Source organism: Parasteatoda tepidariorum, chromosome 9 (assembly GCF_982258835.1).
Source record: "Parasteatoda tepidariorum strain Cologne lab strain chromosome 9, Ptep-v5.0, whole genome shotgun sequence".
Lineage (NCBI taxonomy): Eukaryota > Metazoa > Arthropoda > Arachnida > Araneae > Theridiidae > Parasteatoda > Parasteatoda tepidariorum.
In genome coordinates, this window is record NC_141763.1 from 90130168 (window position 1) to 90152540 (window position 22373).

At 30.3% G+C, this 22373-nt stretch overlaps 1 protein-coding gene across 1 annotated transcript in view; it reads right to left on the reverse strand.

Moving 5' to 3' along the window:
* Positions 1-5211: 5211 nt before the first annotated feature.
* The window catches only part of LOC107437265 (uncharacterized), a 76960-nt gene continuing 59798 nt past the window's right edge, over positions 5212-22373 (reverse strand). Inside the window, exon 3 of the mRNA XM_016049198.4 lies at positions 5212-7676. Within this exon, the coding sequence (XP_015904684.3) occupies positions 7401-7676 (276 nt within the window). The 3' untranslated portion in view covers positions 5212-7400. The remainder of the gene's footprint in view (positions 7677-22373) is intronic.

Consider the following 22373-nt stretch of genomic DNA (forward strand, 5'->3'; position numbering starts at 1 on the left):
AGCTTCTTGTGAACTATCAGAAGAAGAGGATGAGGAAATCGAAGATTTACCGCCCAATGTTACTAACAAACAAGCACTTTCTACAGTGGACACTGTAAGGAGATTTATTGAGAGGCAGCCGAGTATGTCAGAGGAGACACTTAAAGCTATAGTCCACTTAGAAAGTGTTATAGACAAACTTTCTTACTCATCTCTAAACCAAACAACAATGGAATCTTTCTTTAAATGAAAGTGTAAAAAGTTTTTTTAGAATAAATATGGAATAGTAAATAAGGTATGTAAAAAGCATCTTTCTTTATTCTACCATCGATAACATGCGATTTTCGATAATTCGAATTTTCGATATCTCGAATTTTTTCTCCTCTCCCTTCAAATTCGAGATATCGAGGTTTGACTGTATTAAGGTGTTCCATTGTGTTCCTTTTGTTTGAAGAACCGGAACTTTACTACTATTTTACAATTTGAATAGTTTAAGATTGGCACCTACTTTTAGATGTATGAAGTAGTAATGCTAACCAATAAAGCGTCCTTTTCATCACTGAGAAGTCAGAAGATTTTTATTATGCTTCATTTTTTTCTAAGTCATACTGCACTCTAGGCGTGAAAAAATCAATATAAATTTGACGTATATACTTTACCTTCTGTTATTTTCTGTGTTTGGAATTCTGTTATTTTCTGTGTTTGGATTATTATTCGGGAAATAGCTGAAAATGCTTGTTTCAGGAAATGGATACAGCGCAAAATGCTTGTTTCAGAAAATGGAAGCAGTCTAAAATACGTGCTAACAGAAAATGGACGCAGCCTGAATTGGATGTTGAAAATATCAGAAAAGTAAAGTTATCAATTTATAAACCCCACACACAAAAAATTTGTGGCAGTGCCTTTGTTTGGTATCAAAATGTAGAACTTTATTTGTTTATAAAATTGAAAAGGAGCATTTCAGGTTGTGTCCTATCTTTAAACACTCAATTTGAGCTGTGTCCATTTTCTTAAATGTGCGATTTAAATTTTGATCTGCGTCCATTTTCTGAAACACGTATTAATTCGATATATTGTATTTAGAGTATGTTTTATTTTATTTATTTATTTATTTATTATATTTAATCAGTGCTTAAATCTTTGCAACTGATAAAGAGCTCGAAAACATTATTAGTTTCTTAAATGGCATTACTAAAAAAAAAAACTGGATTATTTTGTTTTACTTACTTAGGTTTCTCCTGTAATGTGCCATTACTTCAGAAATGTTGGTTACCAAAAGCTTACGAAAATAATTTAATATAACTTAAAAAACTGTATAGTTTAAAAAAAAATTTTTTTGCATAGTATAATAATTTAAAATAATACGTTAATGGTAAAAAAACGCATAGTTTCTGCTTGTTTCTGTGACACATAACTTTTTTTCATCCGAAGTGAGTGTTCTATATTACTACAGTAATATTTTCTCTAGTAATTAAATTAAATATATTTTTAAACAAATGAAAAGGCATCAGTTAAAAAAATAATAATAATCGCAGTACTTTTTGTCTTAGACATACCTCAAAATGCGTGCTTCAGAAAATGGACACAGCTCAAAATTTAAAACGCGTGTTCAAGAAAATGGACACACCTCGAAATACGCGTTTAAGAAAACGGAAGCAGCGTTTAAGAAAATGGACATAGTTCGAAGCGCGTGTTTAAGAAAATGGACACAGCTTAAAATTTGAATCGCGTGTTCAAGAAATTTGATACAGCTCAAAATTTGTGTTTAAAATGACAACAGCTTAAAATTTAAAACACGTTTCTAAAAAAGGAATGAAGAAATCCAGAGATTTTCAGCATACATTTCAGGCTGTGTTCATTTCCTAAAACACGCATTTCAGGCTGTGTCCATTTTCCCAAACACGCGTTTTTAATTGTATTGATTTTCTAATTGTGTTGGAGAGGTTACTTCAACTAGCACATTGAATTAACAGCAGATCCAAGTTTCGGTCGTCTGATGGCACAGGACGTATTCTCTTTTTTTTTTTTTTTTTTTTTTAAGTTTAAGCTGCACTTTTGTTTTTAATTTTTCAATTGTGTCTAGATGAGGCTGTAGTGGAAAAGTCGCCAAAATTTCAATCTTTTTGCATGTGGAGATAAATTTAGCTTATAGCGGTCATGAAGGGACATTCATCATAGGACATTTCAGGACACTCATCAAGGACATTTCAGGAGTGCTCTATGATGAATGACATTCGTTGCCATTCCTTATAGAGCACTCCAGAAAATTTTAATGCGCTAGCTATACAGATGAAAGGCGAAATTTTAATTGATGATGAATTTAATTTGGCAATAAAATGGCGATAATTTCTTCTAATAAAATCGAAATGACTAAAGCATGAAATTTCGCCTTCCAATGATATGAACCATGTCCGCGTCGCAGCGATTGCTGGCCGATACGAATTCCGCACCCGGCTCGCACAGACTACAGTACTGACGTAAAATATTCTGAGTGGTTAACGGATTATGGGTAAGAGTCATTTTACCGTCTGGTTAACAGAGAGAGGTTTTCCTGGTTTTCCTTTCCATGTAACGCAAATGCGGGTTAGTTCCATCAATAAGCCCTCCACGTAAGTAAATATCTTGATCCAATACTTGATCCAGGAGTTCCCTCGTCTAATAAAATTAATGGTTTCCGCTCAGGTATGTAAAGTATGAAAATACTACTTTAAGGGCTAACTCACGATTTTTTAATCATTTTTTTGTTATTGAATAAAAATTGCTTCAAAAACTATCGAATTTTGAATACCTTTTCATTTATAGTAAAGAGCATAAAGCAAAAAAAAAAAAAAAAAAAGTTTTGTGTATTTTTTGATAATACTGCACTTGATTCGCACTGCAAGCTGCTGCATCACAATTTATAATTTCTTATCGCAGTAGATTTAAGCTTAAGTGTACCTTTAAATGACTTAGGCTTCAGCACGAAAAAGGTATAAATATTTATACTACTTTTATAAAATTTAATGCAATTATTACACATATGTAATAATTTAAGATACCGAAGCTGATGGCTAAATATTTTGACATACAGTATTCAAAACTACTCTTTTTCGCTCGTAATTTTTATATATATATATATATATATATATATATATATATATATATATATATATATATATATATATATATATATATATATATATATATTCTAATGCAATTCCTAAAGTATCTGTTAGATACTTAGTAAATTTTAGACTAATTATATTAATTATATTCGTTCTTAAATATAAAATTCAGAAAAAGTAGTTAGAAAAAGCAGTTTTTCATTTATATGCAAAACTGTATCAAAAGTTTAGTTTTTAAAGTAAGGAAATTAAAATGATGAATAGCTGTTTGATCTAAATAGCTGATCAAATTTGAAAAAAAATTTTTTTTAAGTGAGTCGTGTTTAATTCTATTTTTAACGCAGAAAAAGACACTGGTTTTTCATGCCGTATTTCAAAACCATAAATTATTAAAATGCTTAAATATAATATTTTTCACTTATTTTGATCGAAATTAATGCAAAAATGGTGACAAAATATTAAAAATATATTTTGTAAAAATTCTACGTCAAAGGGTTTAGAAGCATTAAGAATTGCATCACCTAAACACTTTGAATTATGAAATAATTATCTGAAACTCATATGGGAAATTTGAAAAACTAAACGTCCTCTTTCTGTTATTGTGGGGAAAAGTGTATTAATACGGTGCTTCTACCTTAAAAAAGGTGTTAAATTGAATCTTGTTGCCCTTCAAATTCAACCATATTGGACTCAACACACGTTAACCGTTTTAAAAAATGTGTTAAATTGAATCAAGTTGAACCATATTGTGTAATAATTTTGTGAAATTCTATAATGTGGTTCAATTTGCTACAACCTTAAAAAAAGATGTTAAATTGAATCACGTTACCGCTCACGTTGAACCATATTGTGTAATAATTTTGTGAAATTTGATAATAGGGGTCAAGTCACTTTAACCTTATAAATGGTGTTAAACTGAATCAAATTGAACCATATTGTGTAATAATTTTTTGTAGTTCAATAATGTGGTTCAACTTGCTTCAACCTTAAAAAATGTGTTAAATTGAATCAAGTTGAACCATATTGTGTAATAATTTTGTGAAATTCTATAATGTGGTTCAATTTGCTACAACCTTAAAAAAAGGTGTTAAATTGAATCACGTTACCGCTCACGTTGAACCATATTGTGTAATAATTTTGTGAAATTTGATAACAGGGGTCAAGTCACTTTAACCTTATAAATGGTGTTAAACTGAATCAAATTGAACCATATTGTGTAATAATTTTTTGTAGTTCAATAATGTGGTTCAACTTGCTTCAACCTTAAAAAATGTGTTAAATTGAATCAAGTTGAACCATATTGTGTAATAATTTTGTGAAATTCTATAATGTGGTTCAATTTGCTACAACCTTAAAAAAAGGTGTTAAATTGAATCACGTAATCGCTCACGTTGAATCATATTGTGTAATAATCTTGTGAAATTTGAAAATATGGGTCAAGTCACTTTAAACTTATAAATGGTGTTAAACTGAATCAAATTGAACCATATTGTGTAATAATTTTTTTCAGTTCAATAATGTGGTTCAACTTGCTTCAACCTTGTTGTTGTTGTTGTAGTTAATTTACGTCGCACTAGAGCTGAACAATGGGCTATTGTCGACTGTCTGGGAAACATCCCTGAGGATGATCCGAAGACATGCCATCACAATTTTGATCCTCTGCAGAAGGGATGGCAGCCCTGCTGCGGTAGCCCGACGATCTACACGCGAAGTCGAGCACTTCACGGTAGAACAGTTTAACGAGGACCCATACCGCACATCCTCGGTCCCTACGCAGACTAATCCAAGTGGTCACCCACCCGTACACTGACCGCAGTCAGTGATGCTTGACTTCGGTGATCTGCTGGGAACCGTGTCTTAACGATCAGTCCACTGCGGGACCTTGCTTCAACCTTAAAAAAGGTGTTAAATCGAATCAGGTAACCGTTTAAGTTGAACCATATTGTGTAATAATTTTATGAAGTTCGGTAATGTGATTCAACTTGGTTCAGCAAATCAAAGATGCTGCAACTCTGAACAATAATATGACATAAAATGATTCGAAACTTCGAAGAGTGTAAATTGAGTTGATTTTAAAATAAAATGCTTCGTGTCTCACAAGTTGAAGGAAGATAAGAAAAAAAGCACATACAATTAATTTACATATTTATTTGGCATAGAAAACAATTTGAAAATAAAGAGTAAAACTTACAATATTGTATTTCTACATCCTTAATTAATGTCAATGGATGGTGTCAAGTTTTATACAATGTATTTTTTTTAACCTCATCGCAAACAACACAATTATAAATAATTTATGAAACATGGAAAAAAAATATGAATGCGCGGCAATTTGTTTGAAGTGCTTTAACTGAACAGCGTACACTGTCTTCCTACATTTACGTCGTAATCCTGCAGTTATACAAGTCATAAATGAGGGATTCTGTGGCATATACGTTATGAAAGCTTATACATCAATCTCCTGTATTTTTATTTGCCACTGTGAGTTGCATAGTCTCATTGTCTCATGAAAGCCCCTTCTCTATGCCAGTTTTTATTTTCATCGTAGGGCAAGAAACTGCTACGAACTTTTTCCGAAAATTTGCATTTTCTGCAAGTGTAAGTAAAATAATGTGTTAAAATTATTGTTTAGAAAACTGTACCTTTGCTTAAATTAGAACGACCAATATAGACTTGTGTAATATAACATAGATATTTATCGTTTTCCAGAAAAAAAATAAAATTTTAAAAAATTTTGATCGCCAAACCCATTGGCAAAATGGTTGTTGTCTAATTTTTTCACCCTCTTTATTCGTGATATTCACCTGAATTAGAATTGAAAACGATTCAGTTTGATCTGTAGGTTAGAATTTCTGATTCTTAATTAAAATAATAGAAATCAAAATATCGTTGAAATGATGAAACAACTCAAGAAGTATTTATGGGATCTCTCTGGTCCCACATCTCAAAAATAAACTCACCAACTTAACAAAATTAAAAGTGAAAAAAAAAAAAAAAAAAGAATTCTAAAAAAATTATCAAACAGCAGCTGTCACTATAGCAACGCATGCAATGACGACACATGTGCACTGTTAACTATTACTCTTGAGCACAGTTGAAAAGTGCCATGACGTCTAAATAAGATGCGCGCGCCGTCAGACCCAAAACAACACCCATTTTGTCAATGGTTAATAAAGAATAAAATTTGCTTTTTCGCCTAAAAGTTATGAGGTAGTCTTAACAAGTCAATTCCTTATTAGAATTTTATTAATATACATCTGTAGAAAATATGTATAATTTTATGGTGCATAAATATTTTTTATCTTATCGAAGTAACTAAAAAAAGTTACAAAATATTTAGCAAACTATATTAAATAAAGAACAAATTGCATCACAACCGTTTCTAGTCTTAGAGATATTTATTCCACAAGTTCGATATTTTCCTTTTGTCTTAGCATCAGTGTAAAAGAAATCAGCTGTGTGACAAAGATTCTTAGATAACAATATTATTCTAAACTATCTTTAAAGCCCTTTTTTTTTACTAATACTTTTTACTTCAGTGTTTGTGCAAGGCTGCAAAATATTTTTGAAACATCTGCTAGTGTTCAAGCAACTTGCAAAATATTTCTAAAATTCCTTTTAGTGCTTGAGCAAACTAGCAAGTTATTTCTGAAATACATTAAATTCATTTAAGTTTTTGAGCGAAATTGTGAAATATTGTTGGAATTCACTTTAATGTATGAACAAACTTGCAAAACATTTCTGAAAAAGACTTTAGTGGATGAGCAAACTTTTAAAATGTTTCTGGAATTCACTTTAATAGTGAAAAAATATTTTTGAAATTCATATTAGTGTTTCAGATAACTTGCAACACTTTTGTAAAAGCAAATTTTTGTGTTTGTGCAAACTTGTAAAATATTTTCGAAATTCATTTTACTGCTTCAACAAAATTGAAAAATATTTCTGAAATTTTTTTTAATGCTTTCGCAAACTTCAAAAATAATTCTGAAATCTTTTAATTTTGAATTTAAGGTAATCATGTAGTATGTTATTTATCCATCATGGATTTTCACTTGATTTCATTTCCTTGGTCCTGGATCTAAAACCCTGGATTAGCTGGGCTTTAATCAGATCCGAACTTGAAAACGATACTTCGCAGCAATTTCTTACTCAATGAAACAAATGAAGTACAATAAATATATTTTTTCTCCCCAAATCAATAAACTATGTCCTCGACCGGGAAATTTCGCACCGCGAATCAAATATTTCACCATATAGTATCATTGTCTCTTTTTTATACAAGGATATGAGTGTGCAACTGCATTATCATGTAGAAGTTCATGTTGGTAGTGCCGTCATTTCTGGTGATTCTGGACCACTCTCAATCTCAACCATTGAGCCGTCATCAGACAAAGGAGACGATGGCATTTCATCGCCATTTTGCCATGCATGTTTGTTAGAATATTCATGGCCACCGGTGTGAGGATGATGATTCTTCGATTCACTGGATGCATTTGAAGACGAGGATTTGTGATCAGATTGGCGAGTACTTTGTTCTTCTTCCTGCTTCTGTCGTTTGTGTTTCGTCCGTCTATTTTGAAACCAAACTTTCACCTGAAACAAAATATTTAAATATGAAATTCACAATTCAACAAAAAGCTTCAAATATAATTAATTTTGGTTAATTAATAATTCTTAATTTACTCTTTAACGTTAAAGTGTTATGTTATAATCAAGTTTAACTCACAACACATTAGTCAGTGAACTAATGTGTTGTGAGTTAAAGTTTCATACACGGTGTTTAGTAACAACTACCCTTTACATATAATTTAAGAATCCTTTATAAAATTGAAATCCCAAAGATAAGACTCATATAAAGTTGCAAATTAGTATTTAAGAGGAGAAAAAATTGAAAGAAAGCAACTGAAATTCGCCTGAGAAAAATGGAATGAAAACCATCGAAACCCGTTTGATTGCTAGCGACGCTTTAGGGCGTTTCAAATAAACGATAGCATCTTTTTCCTCCTGTAAGTTTTTTTTCTGACTTCCTTAGTTGTAATTTTTTGATTTTTGATAGCGTTTTTGTTTTTACCTCATTTAAATATTAATTTGCATCTTCTAATATGTGTTTTTTTTTCTCTATTTACACGAATTATAAATTGCTTACGATCAAGTTTTCATTCAACCTAACCGATCTGACGAGATACTATTTATCTTCTTTCCTCACAATCTTAGTTTACAACACTATTTGATCACTTTTTCTCAAATTTTTAATATTCTTAACGTTTAGCACAGTTTAGTCGATTCTGGTCCTTGGGCCATGAAATTCCATATTCAGCGGAACTCAACTGTGATCGTGACTGACAGGTGCACTACATGTTAGAATATAGCTGTAACAGTTTTCATATAACTTCAATTAGAGATTTCTATATATTTTCTATTCTATCATTCTATAAATAGCTGCCATTTTATTTAGTGGTTTAAGAGCAAATAGAGGAGGAAAGAGTCCATCATTCAAAGCATTGAAACTCAATGATCCTTGTAACTGGGGCAGACCGGAAGTGCATTAAGAGCTGGACAGAGTCCACCCTGGGTCCTTTCCGCTCTTCAGATGGAAGAACAAAATTACTTAAGATATCTTTTGGCTCCCGGAACAAGGGAATTAAGTTACGAGGTACCGTTACATCTTCATTACGAACGGATGTGGATGTTATGATGATGAAATCGCATATATCTTGGAACAATTTCATTCTATTGTTTCATTTATTATATTCGGAAGAATATTGTTTATCGCAGAGTTCTGCTCTTTCTAAATCATTTTGAAGACATTAAAGTAACGACAAGTCATCTTTTTTTTCCTCTCCCCGTAAAGTCATACGATTGATTGGGTCATGTTTCAATCCTACTTTGATCTCAAACTGTAAAAATTATGGTGTAATAAGTACATTTGGTTTCAATACTATATTTATCTCAAACTGTAAAAACTATGGTGAGAAAAAGGATATTTGGTTTCAATACTATTTTTATCTCAAACTGTAATAACTATAGTGTAATAAGGACAATTGGTTTCAATGCTATTTTTATCTCAAACTGTAAAAACTATGGTGAGAAAAAGGACTTTTGGTTTCAATACTATTTTTATCTCAAACTATAAAAGTTATGGTGAGAAAATGGACATTTGGTTTCAATACTATTTTTATCTCAAACTGTAAAAGCTATGGTGAGAAAAAGGACTTTTGGTTTCAATACTATTTTTATCTCAAATTGTAAAAGCTATGGTGTAAATAGGACATTTGGTTTCAATACTATTTTTATCTCAAACTATAAAAACTATGGTGAGAAAAAGGACATTTGGTTACAATACTATTTTGATCTCAAACTGCAAAAACTATGGTGCAAAAAGGACTTTTGGTTTCAATACTATTTTTATCTCAAACTATAAGAGTTATGGTGAGAAAATGGACATTTGGTTTCAATACTATTTTTATCTCAAACTGTAAAAACTATGGTGAGAAAAAGGACATTTGATTACAATACTATTTTGATCTCAAACTGCAAAAACTATGGTGCAAAAAGGACTTTTGGTTTCAATACTATTTTTATCTCAAACTATAAGAGTTATGGTGAGAAAATGGACATTTGGTTTCAATACTATTTTTATCTCAAACTGTAAAAACTATGGTGAGAAAAAGGACATTTGATTACAATACTATTTTGATCTCAAACTGCAAAAACTATGGTGCAAAAAGGACTTTTGGTTTCAATACTATTTTTATCTCAAACTATAAGAGTTATGGTGAGAAAATGGACATTTGGTTTCAATACTATTTTTATCTCAAACTGTAAAAGCAATGGTGAGAAAAAGGACTTTTGGTTTCAATACTATTTTTATCTCAAACTATAAAAACTATGGTGAGAAAAAGGACTTTTGGTTTCAATACTATCTATACTATCTTTCTATTTAACGAACTTTTCTTACAGATACACTTTCCCTATCTCCTAAAATATTTCAGAACATTTCAAACTTGTTAACGCATTTTACGGGGGAAGTGACATTGAATTGATTTTCTGAGCCACTTAACTTTTGGAGAAAGCAATAAAATTCCTTTCCCTATTTGTTTGCATTTCAAACGAAAAACTTAGACAAAAACAGATTTTGTCTGTAGCAAATAAACTTAAGAAAGCATGTGGTAATGTATGATTAAAATGACTTTTATAATAAATGCAGTTATAACTTAATACATAAATTTAGCTTTTTTTTAGTTGAAAATGTATGTAGCATGATGGTGTAACACTGGATACTGTTTTGCTCTATTCTTGCTTTCCATGCTGATTTCTTTTATGGTTAAGATTTATGAAATAAATAGTAGACACTAGTTTACAAGATAAAGATTTATCAATTTTTTTTAATTATGTCTAGTGCTTATGAATTTAAAACCTATTTAGCGTTGTTTAAGTATTTCAAAAGATGATTTTCTATTTAACGAATTTTTCATCTAACGAACTTATCAGGATTTAGCGATTTCGTTAAATAGAGATCCGACTATATGTTAAATATTTTCGTTTCCGAAAACTCCAATGTTGGCGCGTTCTGATATCGTCTATAATTGTCTCCATGTATGTTTGTTGTGGCTGCCTTCAATGTTACTTTTTATCTTCCAGAAATTTTAAGAAAATTTTTTGTTTTGTGATTAAGCCGTTTTACTTTAAAAATTACAAAATATTGAGGAAAGAAAAACCTGAATTCAAAAAAATAGATAAATAAATAAATTCGGGAATTTTAGCATTTTGATACATTTTTTTTTTCTAATAGAGAAAGAAAAGAAAAGTGATGTTTTTAAAATAAATTAGATTTACTAAACTGAAAATTAACACAGAATTTTGAAAAAATTAAATATTTTGTTTTGAAAAAAAAAGGGGTCTTAATTGGGGGTTAAATAAAGGGTTAAATTTTTAGCTGAGTTTAATCTTTGCATTATAAGTAAGCTATGTGAAAGGCTATGTTTACTTAGTTTAAATAAATGTACGTAACTAAATTTCAGGATTAAAACTTCGTAAAATAATATAGAGACGAATCCAATTTATTGAACGAAAATACGAAAATGCATAGCTCAAGTCATTATAATTTGCTTAGCATTATTATAACCATGAATAAATTTCTAACCCCACACAACTATGCACTTCTTTTGTACATATTTTATTGCAATTTTATTTTCCAACCCTAGCAGCTGCAACAATGAAGCCCGATGCTTCCATTTTACTCCAAATTTGCATTAACAAACCAACTTAACCCCAACGCAATACTAGCATTGGTGTGAAAAATAACGATAATAAGCTCCCGAATCCTATTCACCACCCCCCAAATCACAATCCCCATTGAAAATTCGTTGGTAAATCTCTTCGATCAAGGGATAAACATCGTCAATGGGCACCCAATTTATTTTTCATCGAATCAAATCCGGAACCGGCCTTCCCCCCCTCCTCAATCCCCAAAGCGACAATGAATAAAAATCAATGTCTAAAAAATTTGGGAAGATTAAGCCATCCAACCAATAGCCGATCAAGATAATATTTGTAGAAGGGGCATTCACAAAAAGCCTGCCTTCTGATTCCGTCGCCAATAGATGTGAATAGGGACCCATATGTTGTGAAGTGGGCTCTCTCCTCCTGTCATTGTTTGACGCCGTGTAAAAGTTGAAACTGATGAAAATCCTTGCAAAACTCCCAACACGGATTGTAGAAAGAGTGTGGAGGCTACAGTTGGACTATCAAACATCCGGATTCAATGAATGGAAATTGTAGAAGGGGATACGATTGTATAATAGGATTCGGTTTATAGAGATTCCCATAAAGGGGCCCATTCTTGGTTTTGAATGGTAAATTTAGGTCCTTATTGAGTATTTTAGCTTTAAAATTGATACGTGAAAAGGAAAGAGGAAATATAGTGGTTGGTCTCACTTTTCTTTCTTTTTTTTTTCCTTCAAAATTTTATTTCGCAACGTCTTACGAAGAAATTAATCCAAATAATTGACCAGTTCCCGTCATTTTTATTTTTAATTTTTCAAAACTTTAAAGTGTGCGAGAAGCATCTTTGAGGTCAAAATGACCACTTTCAAACTTCACGCGTGGTTCTTCTATTTATGATTCTCTCTCCCTACGCAGCACAAATTACATGAGCAGCTTTTGCGGCCTTGGAACTTTTGTTTAAAAGCAAAAAGAAGATATCAAAAATGTTCATTCTTTTTTAAACTTGACTTATGATTTTAAAATTAACATAAATTAACTCGAAAAACAGATTCTGGAATTGCTAAACAACCTGTTTCGAATGATTTAAGACAAACACAAGAAACCATTAATGATAAGCAGAATGTTAAAAGAAAAAGGTGAGAATTTAGTTGCCAACTGAACCAAATAAATACTAAATAAAAACCAAAATATGAAGTCTAGATCTAAAAAGAGAAAGAATTTCAGCTAATTTTCAAGAAAAATCAATACGCATTTATTTATTTTGAAGACTATGCTGGTTTAAATTATTTAAATTTTTGAACCAACACAGATTCCGTAATTGCTAAACACCCTGTTTCGAATGATCTAAGACAAACACCAGAAACCATTAATGATAAGCAGAATGTTTAAAGAAAAAAGTGCGAATTTAGTTGCCAACTGAACCAAATAAATACTAAATAAAAACCAAACTATGAAGTTTAGATACAAAAAGAGAAAGAATTTCAGCTAATTTTCAAGAAAAATCAATATGCATTTATTTATTTTGAAGACTATGCTGGTTTAAATTATTTAAATTTTTGATTTTGTGGAAATTTTCAGGATGGGATTTTTGTGCTGACTCATTTCATTTTTATGAAAAATCTATTCAGCGTTGAACCATAATATTGTACAATTGTGCTTTAACCTAAACAGGGCTGTGAATTGTACCATTGTTTGACTTCAGCAAGTCATATAGTATTATAGTTCTAAGCGCTTCAAATTTTCTTACAGTACAAAATGCTGGACACAATATTCCACTTGATACAAAAAAATAATCTAGGAAATGAAAGTAAAAGCAGTTAAGAATTAATTTATGTCAGGCCTCATAAAGCACAAAGTAAATTTTTTTTTTGAAGTTTTACTTATAAGTTCTCGCATTTTCCAAAAAATTAAAATTTAATTAATTTCCTTCGACGTATTAAATGAATAAACTTAATCACAAATTCAAATTTCGTTACGTGTTTAAAAGTATCAATTACTCTTAAAACATGCTTTAAAATCATTTAAAATCTCTTATTAAATCCTTTTTCGCGAAATTCCCATTTAATTAATAAGTACATGGGTATATTTCTTCTGTGAATTTTACCCACAAGTTCTCGCATATTTATAAATAAAAATTGGAACAGTTTACCTTCAACATATTAAATACATTATCTAAGTCTTATCCCAAAACTTAACTTCTGTTAATACATGGACTCAATATTTGCTATTCGTGTAAAATAATCATTTAATCCCGAAAACAGTCTTAGCAAACGAATCAGTATATTTAAAATTATTTTCCACAATATTCAAGCAACATATAATTTAGCCATTCGACAATTCTTTAATGAGTGTGGCCAGTCCCAACCAAATTATTCTAACTTCTACAACTTCCAAGCAATCCATTTATGTTATTATTTAACACAAATGAAAAGTTATTAAATTCGTCTCTAATTAATGAAGTGTTTGGACTTGGCGGCTACTAACTACAAAACGATAAAACGAAGGAATACAACCCCGGGCAGTGTGACAACCATCCCGCGCTAATCCAGTGCACATGGCTCAAATCCCAATCGCTGCGGAGCATCATTCAATCATAAGGACTAATAAGAAGCTAACGAAGGGCTAACGGTGCGGAACCACCGCCGACAAATCACCGCCATCTTCCCCCATGGGATTTTCAACGACTCACACCATCAAGGCTATTTTCCCGCAATTGAGTTTTAACTCATTTGGTTTGCGTCGTTAGCAATAGATGGCGCTGTATGTTTTTAAATTGCCTTGCTTTGGATCTGTTTAGAGTTGAATTGTTTCTATGATAAAAGGAAAGAATAGGAATTATTTGTGTAACAACTACAATGAGCAATACAGAAAATAGCTTTATGCGCACGCATAAAAATGGTTGAAAGACTAACTTTGTTTTTATCAACTTCCTTTATTTGTAATTTTGTAATTTAATAACTATGTTTTATCAATTGTAATTGGTGGCCGTTTTTTCCCCCTGAAAATATTTTTCTACCGTAGAATCAAATGATTATTCTTTGCGAAATAATTTCTGACTATAGTGTGTATGTTTGATTGAAATATCTTTCTGTGTATGTATAAAAATGGCGAAAGTCAACAAGATCGGGTGAACGACGACATTCTCATAGTCACTTCGGTGAATGTTCGAAAATGTTTATTAAATTTCTTTATTTCTCTCTTACACCAGCAAATGTCGACGTTCGGCATGCACTGATGAAAGGTTTTTCCGAAGACGGTAATGCGAGCGAACTGTTTTCTATTCAACATTTTGCTGAATGTCGACATTTAGGAATGAAATAATGATATTAATGACTAAATTTCGGAGATTCACCTAAGCTACAATGTGAATGTCGACAATAACTGGAGAAAGTGTTTGACAGTGTAAGAATTTGAACTTGCACGGTAACATACACACGCCAACTTCGATATTTTCATGCTAACTTGTACTTTTAACACGTTTGTTTATAATCAACATTCACTGATTAATGTCCGCAATTTTTGCTGTAAGATCAAAATAATAACTTTAACCAAATTCACCAAAACGACTGAGTGAATGTCAACATTCACCGGTGAAATTCGAAATTTATTGAGTTTCGCTGTGTTAACTTTGATCCTTTCACGGGAACATGTACATGATGAAACAAATACTTGTTTAATGTCAACATTCACTGTTGAATGTTAATATTTTCTGTTATAGTAGATAAAATAACGATATTATTGACAGGATTTCGAACATTCATTGGAGAACGTTGACAGTTACCGAATGCCGGACTTTAACAATAACATACACATGTTAGCTTTTGCACGCAATTTCTTAAAAATTTTAACAAAAAAAAAAATAAAAAAATATTTGGATAATTTTTTGCTCCAATTGAGCAAACGTATTTTTTTTCCTCCTTTGTATTTATCTTCAGTCACAAATATATTATTTTCAGTCTTAAGAGCTGTTAAATTTCAATATTTTTTTCTTTCTGAAATGTACATATTCAGTTAGAGCTTGAAAATTTACATGCTACAACTTTTACCTTAATTTAAATGACTCCCTGAAATTATTTGAATTTGTGCAATTTATGCTATGCTTACTAAAGTGCAATTACAATCAATGTAAACCAATGAACGCATCACACCTTCAACAATTTCTCTTCATTCTGTTTGGGGATTTGATATAAACCAGTGAAGCTAACTGATTCGATGTGAATCGTTCATTGCCTTCAAATAGCGTAATTTGTGCATTGGTCGATGGCGACGAGGCACAAAGTGGGGTGCCCACAAAATCCCTGTCGAAAACCGCGTCCTAATTCACCCATATCGGGGATAACAATTGCATGGGGGAGAATGTGTTTTGGAAGAATGGCCCCCGTGTACCCCTCCTTTTTATTCAGACTATCCCCACCACTTCGTTTGGTTGATGAAGTTTGACAGGCGGGAAAAAGGCATGTGTCCAATCCCTATAGAACAAGAATAACGATCAACTTCTAGTGGCATTGGGGATGTGACTTGACCTTTCCTGATAAATATCTCACCAACTTCTGAGTAGAATGCCCTGATGATCACACTTTGATGGTGATCAGTTTGAATTGGAAAATAAACATATTCGAAAGTGATGGATAGAATTGGGATACGGTAGTTTTATTTCTCTTGGATGAACCTTTTTTTTTTTTGTAGTAAGCGCTGCTGATTACATTTTGATAATTAACAAAATTAAACGCATAAAATGCAATGATGATCATATTTTGATTTTGAATTATAACTTGTTCGAAAGTAATGTATAGAATTTGAATACAGAAATTCTACTTCTAGTAGATTTACTTTTTGGGCAGTACAGCTGCACTGTAAAAAATTTCGGGTCAAATTACAGTTAAAAGTGCCAAACTCAGGATACCAGTACATTTTACTCTGAAATCCATGTTTACCGGAGTATGTTACGGGACGAAAAAACTAATACACCGTAATTTTTACACTAACATTTACTTAATCTTTGTAAACATTACTTAACATTACTGAATCTTTAGGAATCTTAACCACTAAATCTTCGTAATTAAATAAATATTACAGTGAAAATTACTGCATAATAGTACGAATTTCACGATAAAAGGATACGGAACGAAGAAACTGATATATTGTAATTTTTATAATAGCATTTACGGTAAAACCACTGAGTCTTTGTAATTAAATAAGTATTACAGTGAAAATTACTGTATAAAGGTACGGATTTCACTATAATATAAGCGGTGATAAACGGTTACGGAATAAAAAAAAAAATGATAGACCGTAAATTTCACCATAACATTTAATGTAAATCCACTGAATCTTTGTAATTAAATAAATATTACAGTAAAAATTACTGCATAAAGGTACGGATTTTACGATAAATGGTAACGGAATGAAAAAACTGATAGACCGTAATTTTTACAATAACATTTACTGTAAAACCACTGACTCTTGATAATTAAATAAATATAACAATAAAAATTACAGTATAACGGCACGGATTTTACGATAAAATGGATTTTATGTACACTGCACTCAAAGTACCAGTATTTTTTACGGCAGATTGATCCGTAATTTGTCTCAGTGCAGTTGATTATTTTTAAAATCTAGACAATTACTTATTTCGTTTCGATTTACATCTTAACAAAAGGGGCTTGCATAAAATGATAATTACTTGAACTTTGAATTACAATTTCCATAAAATTGCTAACTCACTCTAATTAAATAAATACTACTGTGAAAAGTACGGTTTAATATTTTATAATAAAAATAGATTTTATAGTTAAAAGGATTTTTGGAATGCTGCACCCAAAGTCTTGGTACCTTATACCGGAATTTAATCCTGAATTTTTTACTGTGCAATGATAATATTTCAATGGTTATTTTAAATAAATTAAACGTGTAAGAAGCACTAATGGTCACATTTTTGAATTGGAAAATAGACACGTTCGAAAATAATGGATACATTTTGAGCACAGTATAATTTTATTTCTATAGATATACTTTTACCATTTAAGTGGTAATCGCTTTTCTTACATTTTGATAATAATTTTTGAAAAAAAAAACATAAAATAAACGTTTTGAATGCACTGATAATCAAATTATTTTTAAGGATAATCATTTTGAATTTGAAGTTAAACGTGTTTAAAAAAAAAGTTGAATAAAATTTAATTATTAGTACAATAAATAGTGCTAATTCAGTAACATTTATTATAATATCAAAACGATCATCTAATTCATTTAATTAACTGCCATTTTTTGATCAACGCCACTTTTATTGATTGTTGGTTGAAGATTTAGCGCAAAAACTAGACTATATAGTGGTATTACATTGTTTTAAAACAGAAATGTTATTAATATTTAAATATATAGCTGAAATTACGAAGAACAATACTGTTTCAAGAAGACCAATGCTGTTTTTTTTTAGCAGTAGAGGTTCTCATGAGTCTTTTAATTGGTCTCTTAACAATCTCTGTTAATCAAGCCATATTGATCAGCTTCACTACAACCTTTCCTTTCATACTTAGTGCTCACTAAGCTCTTTATTCCTAATTACACAACCAAACTTTGTTTACAAAAATATTAATAATAAAAACATTGAACTTTTTCAACAATTGGGTACTTGCACTTCAAGAAGAAGATCATGCATACCTACACATGTGACCAATGACGTCAGGGACAACTGAATGTTTATAAGGAAAATGGCTGGTAAAAGTTGTGCAAAGTTTCTCCATATAACTTAGAATTTTAATGTACCTGAAGTTAGTTGAGTACAGCGCCGTCTACATCTACGTTTCTCATCTACGTCTTTTACTTAACTTAGATTTATTACTTATTTTTGTATTTTATTGTAACCGTGATATAATTTCTGTTTTGTGTACCTGGCAACTTCGATGCATAATTAGTTTGTTTATGTTCTACATGCCTTCGTGTCTGTCTTTGTGTTAAATAAAAAATATATAGTGAAAAAAATTGAAATTTTTGTGAAGAAAATATAGTGTCTGTCATTTAAAAAGAATTGATACTTAATGGGCTTGGCTTGCTCGAAATAGGATTGAAAGAACAATTGCTAACGTAAACAAATGTCATGGTTCAACAACCAATCAGGATCATAATACTCACACTACATCACTTGCAGGTATCATACTGCATGAAATTAAAAGTATTCAACTTTAAATTCATAACTTCTAAAACTATTTTTTTTTCTTTTTGGGTCGTACAAATATTATGTAAGGAATAATCTTTCCCACACGCGGAGAAAAAATTCTGGTGAAATTACCGTACTTCAACGACAATCATATTTCTGTAGGGGGGGGGGAATAATTCTGGTAATAAAATCAAACTATAAAGCCTTTAATTAAACAATTCATTTGGTGATTGTTTTCGTTCGTATGGGAACGGCTTACCTGAAATTTGGCCTTTAAAATTATAGTTCTGATTACCACACATTTAGTAAAAATACAAAACTTACAGAACAGAAAAGATGGTTTTTATTCCATGTTGTAAGGCGTCATAACAAAATTACCAAATTTAACCAAATTTACTACCAAAATGCCTAGTAATAAAATCATTGTTGATTTTATCAAAAGCAAGTACCAAAGAGTTTCTGTGAAAAGCTCTTTTTGGTGTACAGTTTGACGCGGTAAATTTGACCCATACTTTTTTTCTCAGCGCAGTAATAATACTTATTTATTGCTATGTTAAGGATATTGTTAAGTAGCCATTCTATTTAAACTTTATAATCTTGTTTTCATTCGTAGACATTTAGGCACTATTAATTTTTTTTTTCCGTGTTACTTTTTCTTAATTAACACCATTAATGTCCAAAATCGGCCATTTTGTTGGGAAGTTTTTTAAGCGTATTTATAGAAAACTTTTGTTGAATTTGGATGTATCTAGTCTCAGGAATAAACATTAATTATAAATTTAGTCAAGAATTTTCGCTGTGAATTAAATTTAGGTTTAATTATTGTCAGAGCTTAAAGTTTCTGTCTGTATTATGATCCTTCCTTTTCAGAAATATCATTTCATTAATTGAAAAAGTTTTGCTGTTAATATAGATATACATAATACCATAACTAAATAACTGTATCGTGAATATAATATGAATAATAAATGAATATAATAAGAAAATAGCTGAGTCATTTTTTCTTTTATGTCCGTTTCTTTCGCAATGCTTCCTGACACATACCTGTTTCCTTCAACTTCGTGCGTGACAACGACAACTATCTCTGAAAAACGGGAATGACACTTTGAATTGAATTATTCAAACGTAAAAATCGCAGCTTCTGCTAAGCATTAAGAAATTACTCCTCAGATTCAACATATTTTTACACTTGAAAACAGGAAATGAACAGAAAAGTCTATTTCGGACATGCCTATCTCTTAACCATCTCTGAATCTGCTTTCCAAAGATTTGCTCGTGGACCACCCCGACTCTTGATTCGAACTGTCAGCTCTCTGATTTCTTTCAGGTTAACTGACTTTCTAAGACGTCGATTTGAACTCGACTGGAATCTTTGAGGGGGTCGTTTTTCGATTTCTTGATTCGAAATACTTTAAATAGAATCTCTATTGGATGGAGGGACTTTAAAGGGTTTCGCACTTATGGCTTATATAAATTCTTTAATAAGAAAACGATTTTCTTCTCTAGTTTGAGAAAAATTTCCATCTGGAAATCATTGAGGGTGAAATTTAGTTACATTCGGTTTTATTCTGAGCCTGACTCTGATAAAGTTGAGTTTAGGATTGCTTAAAGTTTTCGTATATTTCCTGCTCATTTACGTTTCAAGTTACAAAATGGAATGAAATGAACTCGGAATATTTCAATTTTTAGTTACACACAAATGTGGTGAAATATTTCTGCTAATTTGACATTTAACAAGCCAAAAAAATTGTGTAAAGGGACATTTTATTTCCAGTTAATTCTAAATAGAGCCATCACTAATAAATGCAGAAAAAGATAACGGAGTTTAATGCAGTATTTCATTATTAAAATGCTAAATTTAATATTTTTCACTTATTTTGATCTAAGTTAATGTTAAAAAAAAAAACGAAAAAGAGTATGAAAAATATGTTTTATAAACATTCTGAGCCAAGCGGTTAAACATCAGAATGTGTTACATCATTTAAGTCTTAACCAGACATGAACAACTACATCAGCTCTGGAGACTTTTCATACAATAATATCAGCCCCAAAACTCTGTCTTATATTTGTAGAAATTTTATCACTCAAAATAAAACTTCACATAGATCATGATGTAACATTCAAACAATCATTTATTCATATTATTCGAAATGTAGAGAAACATTTTTCTCAGCAAATTTTACATTTTTTTAAAACATTTTTGCATATATATATATATATATATATATATATATATATATATATATATATATATATATATATATATATATATATATATATATATATATATATATATATATATATATATATATATATATATATATATATATATATATATATATATATATATATATATATATATATATATATATATATATATATATATATATATATACCCAAACAGAGAGAGTGAGAGAGAGAAAAATATTATTTCACATTTAATATAATATATTAAATGAAAATACTGTTTTTAAATTTGGATATATATCTTCATATATTTATAAAACTTCGAATTTTGAAAAGTTACTTCATACTCAAAAACTTCATTCTACTCAAAACTACATTCAAGAACTTTAATATCAAATATTATTTTAAATGAGTACATATCTTTCTTTATTCATAAAACTTCTGATGTATAAAAAATGCTTCATATTCAATATATTTTTTATTAGATATATTGTGATAAATTTGGTGACATATAAATGCTTATTCATAAAACTTCGAATGTAAACTAAGAAAACTTCTACTCTATAATTTTAATCATTAATATTATTTTAAAATTGAATATATATCTTTATTTATTCATGAAATGTATTATCCATGAATTTGAATGCAAAGAAAAGTGCTTTATATTCAATATTTTTAGTTGTTGTTGACGTATGCCTGTTTAGGCTGAGGGGGTGCGATTGTTTTCATATTAGATATGGTGACGTACCAATATTTATTCATAAAATTCCAAATTTCGGCAAAAGTGATTCACATTAAAGAACTTTAATGACAAATATTGTTTTAAACTTTGGTATACATTTTTATTTATTCATAAAACTTCTGATATAAAGAAAATCTCTTCATATCCAATCCTTCTAATCAGCTATATTTTTAATAAATTTAATGACATATCAATATTTATTTATAAAACTTCGAATTTTGGCCAAAGTGATTCACATTCAATAACTTCAATCAGAAATATTATTTTGAATTCGAGTACAGATCTTTATTTATTCACAAAACTTCCAACGAAAAGAAAAGTGCTTAGCATTCAATATTTTTAATAACACATAGTCTTAAAAATTTACTGCAAGTCAATATTTATTTTTATTCATAAAACTTAGAATGCAGATGACAAAATAGATTCCTATTCAATTACTTAAATTACAAATATTGTTTGAAATCCGGACGTACAGATCTTTATTTATTCACAAATTTAATTTGAGTACAGATCTATATTTATTCACAAAACTTCCAATGAAAAGTAAAGTGCTTTGTAGTCCATATTTTTAATTCGACATATTCTTAAAAATTTGCTGAAAAGCCAATATTTATTCATGAAACTTAGAATGCAGACAAAATAGATTCCTATCCAATTATTTAAGTTACAAATATTGTTCAAAAATCCGTACGTACACTTCCTATAGTAGAGACTTCAGCTTCAAATAAGCAATTTTCCTGCACCACTGACAGATGGGAAACTCCTATCCAATTTTAAATTCCTTTTAAACCTCAAACTCAAACAAGAAATTATGAAAAGACCCCCAGAAAGGGCCATCGCTGTCTGCATTTTACCCGAATACAAAACATGTCTACAACAGAGGCGTGAACAGGACCGCGACAAGCAGCTTTTGAATAGACATATCATGCGTCCATACCCCCGTAGACTCTACGCTGCAAATGGGATTAAAGAATGT